Source organism: Sorex araneus, chromosome 6 (assembly GCF_027595985.1).
Source record: "Sorex araneus isolate mSorAra2 chromosome 6, mSorAra2.pri, whole genome shotgun sequence".
Lineage (NCBI taxonomy): Eukaryota > Metazoa > Chordata > Mammalia > Eulipotyphla > Soricidae > Sorex > Sorex araneus.
In genome coordinates, this window is record NC_073307.1 from 82,523,113 (window position 1) to 82,530,564 (window position 7,452).

Consider the following 7,452-nt stretch of genomic DNA (forward strand, 5'->3'; position numbering starts at 1 on the left):
AAGGAAAGACAAGGGCAAGCTCCGCTCTGCCCTGTATACAGCCCAGCAGCACCTCTGAGGCTCCTGTGTGACCCCAGTTGCCATGATCAAAGGTTTGAAGACTCCAGCCAAAAGTTCTTCCCCGTTGGCTCTTCTGCTCACACCCAGCCTCCTATCCACCAATCCCTGATTTCTTTGTTCCTTTGGGTGAGGCCCTATCTCTACTCATCTCTCTCTCTCACAGACACATGCAGGCACACACGTGTACACCCACTTCCTGAAATTACCCTCAGCAGAGGTGCAGGGAAGGGGGGGGGAGATAGAGAATGAGTGAGCTTTAGAAATAACATTTCTCTTTGTTTCTTCTTCATGACCCTCTGTCTACCCTTCCTCAGGTTTTGATTTCAGAAGGACTGGGGCAATTTGCTCAAGATCCCAAATTTATCGAGGTGACAACCCAAGAGTTGGCTTACGCCTGCGACATGACAATAGAGGAGATGGAGAATGCGGCTGACAACATCCTCAGCGGGGGCGCCCAGCAGAGCCCCAACGGCACCCTGCTACCTTTTGTTAACTGCAGGGACCCCGGGCAGGACGGAGCAGAGGGCGGGGAGGGCGAGCCCCACGTGCCCGGCCTGGAGTGTCGCAAGAGTGAGGAGGAATACCAGGACAGCAGAGCCTACATCAGCAGCCTGTAGTAGCCAGGGCTGGGCAGATGCTGGGATTTTTATTTGTTTCAATGTTCCTAATGGGTTCGTTTCAGAAGTGCCTCACTGTTCTCGTGACCTGGAGTTAACCGGAACAGCGTCTTCATTCATTTCGTTGGGACAAGACGCAGAGTTGGGTGGTGCGGAGAGTCAGCTTTTCAGGGGGTGAGGAAAGCCGCGACCCCAGTGTGGCCCACGGAGGTAGAGTGGTGAGGAGGAGGAGGTGGAAGAGCCGGGGAGGGTGAGCCCAGGAGAAACGTGCGCCCTCCCGCTCCACGCCAGGCCCCCCGCGCGGGAGCCCGCCGTCGCCTCGGTGCGCGGGAGCACCTCAACGCATATGGTAGCCCTCACCCAAAGGACCCAATGCCAAACGGGTGTCTTTCAACTTTGCTTGTTTAAAAAAAATGTCATTTTGCACATAATCTGTATGAGCCTCACTGTCTCCATAGAGCCAGGGCCCTGTGGATTTGCAGAGGGAAGTGGGGGCAGGACTACTCCAGGGAGGACCCAGCCCGGCCCGGCAGGGAGCCGGGTGAGGGGCTGCACACAGGCTTCCAGCTCCACCACTCGCGTCGGGGTCACCGTCCCTGCACTGGTCACGCTGGGCCCGGGCTTGCATCCGGGAAGTTGGCTCTGCACTCCAGGGAGCGCGGGCAGCCAGCTCTTGACAAAACCAGGTGGTGCTGAGCTTCCATTGAGCGAGCGCTCTTGGGTTTGGTGGTCTGACATTTTTCTTGATTGCATGTTGCTGTTTTGGGTTTTTTTTTTGTTTTGTTTTTCATCTGTTTTCCAGGGGAGGGAAGGAAGAAGTGTGTTTACAAAGTTCTGTTGCCGCCCACCTTACTGTTTTCACTTTTGCAAATGTAAATCAGGTTTGGTTTTATTGTATTATTTAAATCTTTCTTTCTTTCCTTTCTTTCTGCATCAGTTTCAATAGAGCTGCTGTAGGAGAGTTTTGCCCACCATTGTGTATGCCCAATAATTTGATATTATTTTCTTAGGTAGTAACAATAACAAACATTTTGGGGGGTTTGGTTTGGTTTTGGAAGACGAAGATCAGCATCAGTGCTCCTTCAATGGTCATGTATGTCGGGGATTGAGTTGGGTTCTTTTTAATGTTGGGTGTAATGGTGGGTGCTAAGAGGAATCAAGTGTCTGTGAGTGAGTGTGGTGAGGTGCCTGTGTTTGATATGTGTGTGTGTAGCCACACAGTGCACCCATGCACAGTACACACCTCCCCTCTCTGGGTGAATTTGGGGGAGATAGGAATATGGGGCCATCTGAAAGCAAAAACAAACCACTGTCTCTGCTTCTGAAACAGGAATCAATAATTCTTTGCATTTTCTGTCCCACAAGATATGCAAAAACAATGCAATAATATTCATTTAAAAATACAATTGTGAGTTGTGTTGGCATTAAAACTGTATTTAAAAACACACACAGAGAAATTTAAAGAAAAATCTCAAGAAGGCAGTTTGCTTCGATTTATTCCGTGTAATGTTTTATTGCATTGATAATGTTTCTGTTGAAGAAACTGTTATACTTGAATTCAGGTCAGTTTCAGTATTTTACAAATATTTTTTTAAAACTGAATTGCGATTGTGCCAAGCGAATAATAATGAATCGAATTAAGTTTGTTTTTGAAGTCACTTCTTGTATATTTTGCTGCATGTAAGTAAATCATTTTGTATTTGGAGTGTGACAAGCTTTACCTTTGAACTCTGAAGTGCTTTTCTACATGTGGTTGGGGGAAAGGGAACATTTTTCCTCTTGTACAATGAGCAAAGGTATCACCAGTGTAAATCATTATCCTGCTACCCACAAACAGGTTCGGACCTTACTGTTTTGCATATCTTGTGTTCTTTTCCATTTCCCTTGGGTTTTACAAAGCTCCACGATAAGTTTTTTTTGACGCTTCCTAATGTTTTGAGAGATTGAAACATGCCTCTCACTGTTTACACTCTGTCCAACTGGCTCCCATCTGAGTTGGAACCTCTCTCATCAGAGCCCTTCACTATGAGTTTTGAGGCATGGGAGCAACTTCCTTCACCACTCACCACCCTCGGCATGCCCTACAGAGGAGGCAGTTGACTTCGCTGTTCACTCCCACAGTACACATGTTTCTCAGTCGTTTTCACAGGAAAGTGTGATTGAATGAGAGGCTGTCTTTAGAACCGGGCTGATGTAGAGAGAAAAAGGAATCCTGACGTCTGGCAACAGCTTTCCCCAATATTAGACAATCAAGCAAAATATGAATCCATCAAAAGTCAACCTGTCCCTTCTCCATCCTTTCTTGCAACCTCTGCAGACCCCAAAATTGTGGCAGCCCCAGAGCAGACAAGCTAAGATGCATCAGGAGTGAGCAGAGGTGGTGGCAACCGTTACATGGTAGGCTTTTTAGTGTCAACCTGAAACCTGACCATATAGGTGCTGTAGGCTTCTGGTTGATTGCAGAAATGTGACCCAAAAAGCACTGGTCTGGGGAGAAATGGGATCTAATCATCCATCCAGAATGGATTCATTAAATCTCCTTTCGTCCCAGACTTCTGTCAGCCCTCCTTGGCACTTAGATGAACAACCTAGAAACTAAAGTTCCTCAAAGAGAGATGAGTTTTCCTTTTAAGGACTGACACCCAAAGGTGGATAAGTGTGCTGAATACACGCAGGCTAAATTGTAGTCCAGTGACAGAGGAGTTTCTTCATGTTTCCCTAAACCTCACACATTCAGATGTTCTTGGTTCCTTACAGAGCCATCAAGATCTTCTAGAAATTTAGTTTAGATGGTATCCTTCATCGGGTTCTCAAATTGCCACCATGTGTCTGAGATTTTTATCAGAAAAGGAACTCCCTTTTGGGTTGGAAACTGGTTCTTGCTGCACATTGTCTTTTGGACAGAAATTTGGAATCAAAATGAAATACACACACACTTTTCATATTGCTCTTGTTTTCCCTTTAGATATTTCACCTGCTTGCAAAAATCTCACTGGCAAGTGACATAGGCTCATGCCAGCAACTTCCCAAGTGTGACCAACAAACTATCACCTTACCTGCTACTATTCACACATACAGACACCTTCTTCATGGTTAATATTGTCAAGCCTTCCTACTGGTACCCTACAGAAACTGCATCTGCCATGACAAAGGCACTTTGTTTTGCACTGCTGTGAGTAAAGGAGCTCAGACAGGATTTCCCTGTCTAAGGTGATGGGTCAGTCATAGCTTGCCTCATTATTGAGATACTATGGGGACAGACTAGTAAATCCACGGTAAAGTCAATTATACTCATTCACAATATACTAAGTGATACTTTATACAAACAAACTAAAATAATACTTTCCCCATGACCTTATAACATATAATGATTAAATCTAAAAAGTCCTGAGTGGAGGAGAAAAGTAACCAGTGGCTAAGGACCAGAGGAACTGGAACAGTTTAAGTTTATACTCAGAAACCTGAGTTTTATTGTCCTCTGGGCTATATTTTTGGATTTTCACATTTTTATCTCTTAATAATTATTTATGCGCATAGTTGCTTTGAGCAGAGAGACTTCAATCGTCTCTTTCTTTCCCTCAGTTTTTGAGGATTTTTTAAAAGGTGACTTCTACTCAGATTTTTTTTACTTGACTCATTGATTTCTCTCTGCCTTGCATCAGAAACTCTTCCTTCATTTTCTTAATCGGTTGGATTCAAGTTAGACTGGGAAATCCAAAATAATAATGCTGTTTCTTTATCTTTGTTGTTCCTCTGTATTCCCAGTTCCACATTTTAGGGGTCTGTCTGGAGAAAATATGTCTGCTACTTTCTCACAACCATTCTTCTGCGAGAATTAGTTAATCATTTAACTAAAGATAGGCAATTGTGAATGTACCTTCCAATGCAACTACAGTAACTTTGTAGGAAATAAAATCACCTTGAAAATGAGAATTTTCATTAGAAGGATAATTATTGATTTCTATAGTATTTTTTTTCTGGACAGTTGCCTTCTAATAAATAAGGTCAGAAGGATCTAGAAATATGGCAAGAACTGAGGTTGGTAATTAGGGCATATAGTCAAGACTCACTTAGAAGAGTGATGACATCCCTGTCTCTAGAGACAGAGAACAATTGGATATCATTGTCTAAGGAATAGCTTAGCTAATGCTACAAGAAAAGGGCAATCTGCTTCCCCAAACACACACACCCAAACCCCAGTCTCATCAAGTATGTTTTTATAGATCCTAAGCCAATTCTGGTTTAGCTTATTTATTTGCTGGCAGACCTACAATTTTGTACATGCAACATACGGGCTCTACTTTTTCCAAGAAAGCATTGCCTTGTCTGTCAGCTCAGATTGAATGGAAAGGGAAATTGAGACCCCCTAAAAGGGCATCTTTGATATCCCTGTGGAAAGAAGGGTGCAGTTCAACGATTTCAAAGACCGATTTCAGCAGGTGCCAAAATGATACTGTAGTGTGTAAGGCACTTATTTGAATGTAGCTGAGCCAATTTAATCCCTGGCATCAAATATTGTCCCCCAAGTACCACCAGGAGTGATCTCTGAACACAGCCAGAAATAAGTCCTGAGCAGCACCAGTGTAGACACCACACAAACAAACAAACAAAAACCCAAACAAAACAGATCTACTTCAGAGTAGGAGAAAAAGAAATGTTGATTTGACCTTGTTTTCTCATCCAAGTCAACCTTTATCTAACTGTAGAGGTGTCTGTCACCCCTGTCTCCTCTCTTCTCTCTGTGTCTTCCCTTGTGTGCCACCTGAGACAGGCTCCAGTCAGAGGGCAAAAGAGGAGGTTGTTATCTCTCTCAAGAGAAGCTCGGTCATCTAGGCCAGGAGCTCTGGCAGCAGTTAGTGATGAAACAGAATGGAGAGGGGAAGGGAGGCTGTATCCTACAACTTTGGAGATGGCCTCTTTCCCTGACCCAGGTTTTCCTTATCCCCACAGTCCAGTGAAAGGGATGAAGAATTGAAAGAATCCCACATACTTTCCTCACGAAACCAATTCCAGCTTTCATGTTACTTATTTTTATTGAAAAACAATGAATAGTCAGGAACCAATAAATAACAACCTTCTTTCATGTTTCCAAATTTTGGGGAGACATTTGGATACCACATATGCACACATATAAACACTCTCAAACACACTACATGTGTATCTACACACACAATTGCTCATTCATGAGGAAACTCTTCACTAAGAGTATGATAAGAAAAATACTCTGAGTGAAAAATGTTACAGGAATAGGGAAAATAATTTCTATATGAGGAAGTACAGAAATGTCCAGAATGGCTTCTGTTCACAACTGGCTTGGAGAACTCTTGTTTGTGGAGCCTTTCAGGCTGTCAGGAGGGGAGTGGGGATGAAATCAGGAGGCTCCAGGCTCAGCAGAAGATCATTGTCCAGGGAGCCCAAGGGTCCAGTTTCAGACTCCTGGCATAAAGTGTGTCCTGAGCCTGCAGCCAGTAGGGGAAGAGAAGAGAGGTTTCTTTTCTTAATGCCACATGAGAAATATTAGAGGATAGTTCACCAGGCTCTGTACCAAACCCCACCCCCCGCGAAAAATAATTCCCAACATGGAAAAACCACAATGAGCTTTAAAGGGAAAAAGCAACATGAAGCATGAAAAGCAGATGGTTTATCAACAAGCACTGCTGTGCAAAGGGCTGCTTCAGAAAACAAGCCAATGACCACGCTAGGGGCCACCTTTCTGCTTGTCTTCACTCCCTAGCCATGCAGCTAGCTGCTTTCCATTGCCCCACACTTGGGTCTGTCGCTTGACTTTGCAGTTAGATTAGACATCGCCTCTAGCTGTTTTCTGCCACCCAGACACCGTGGTTCTCCCAGAGACTTGTTGAAATGAGGTTATGAGGTTTAGTATGGAAAAGGCTGGAAGGCCAAACCATGAACAAGTTTGGACAGGATTGTGAAGGAGCAGTTGAGAGGAACCTGTGAAAAACACACAGGCTATTAAGAAATAGGGGAGCAGGTCACTGGCCAGGAAAGTATTGGGATGCCTGTTAGACTCACATTTTTTTCTGTTTCATTTCAATATACCAGAACTACCCTCTAAGCAAGACTTACCTCCAAGTAAGTGGCTCCAGATAAAGTCCCTCTATCTCTCCTCGGCCCACCTCCTCCTCTCAGGCTCACCGCCACACTCCAAACCAATCTATATCACACGTGTTCCCAGAGAGATGCGGAATGACAGACCAGGCCTCTGTTGTCACCCCAATGCCTGCACCGTGCCCCCCACACTGAACCCTCCTACCGTCCCCTCCAGGCTCCACGACTTCACAGTCTTACTGTTGTAGATATTGTTGTACAGTTTGTAATCATCCAATAATCTGTGGTCAAAGGCCTTGCCTGCTATGCCTTCTCACTCTTGAGAAAGGCCAGGGAATCTAGAAGGGGCAACCTTTCAAGAAGAGCTTCAGGGTCATCTCTGTGTGAGACGCTATGTATATTCCTGTAAGATTGCATTTTTATCTAAGGAATGATGTTATTTAAAAAACAAACAAAAAAAACAAAAAATAAGAATTGCAAATAAATTTCTTAACAATGTCTACATTGGCTCAATTTTATCTTCCATCTTTCCTATCCCTTCTTTTCTCTTGTTTTGTAGAGGTCACAAAAATATAACTAATTCTCAAATTATTAGAGAGCCCCAAAGGGAAAAATAATAAATGCTATGCCGAAACATGAGAAACCTCAACTTGGCAGTAATTTATAACCTGATTTTATTATTTACCTTATTTTTCCAATGAGATGG

General features: G+C 43.9%; 1 protein-coding gene across 9 annotated transcripts in view; it reads left to right on the forward strand.

Annotated features, from left to right (window-relative positions):
• Positions 1-7,246, forward strand: part of CACNA1C (calcium voltage-gated channel subunit alpha1 C) — a 691,920-nt gene extending 684,674 nt beyond the window's left edge. For all 9 annotated transcript variants that reach the window (XM_055143504.1, XM_055143509.1, XM_055143508.1 and 6 more), the window contains one exon: positions 375-7,246. In XM_055143504.1, the coding sequence (XP_054999479.1) occupies positions 375-677 (303 nt within the window). In that variant the 3' untranslated portion in view covers positions 678-7,246. The remainder of the gene's footprint in view (positions 1-374) is intronic.
• Positions 7,247-7,452: the final 206 nt, after the last annotated feature.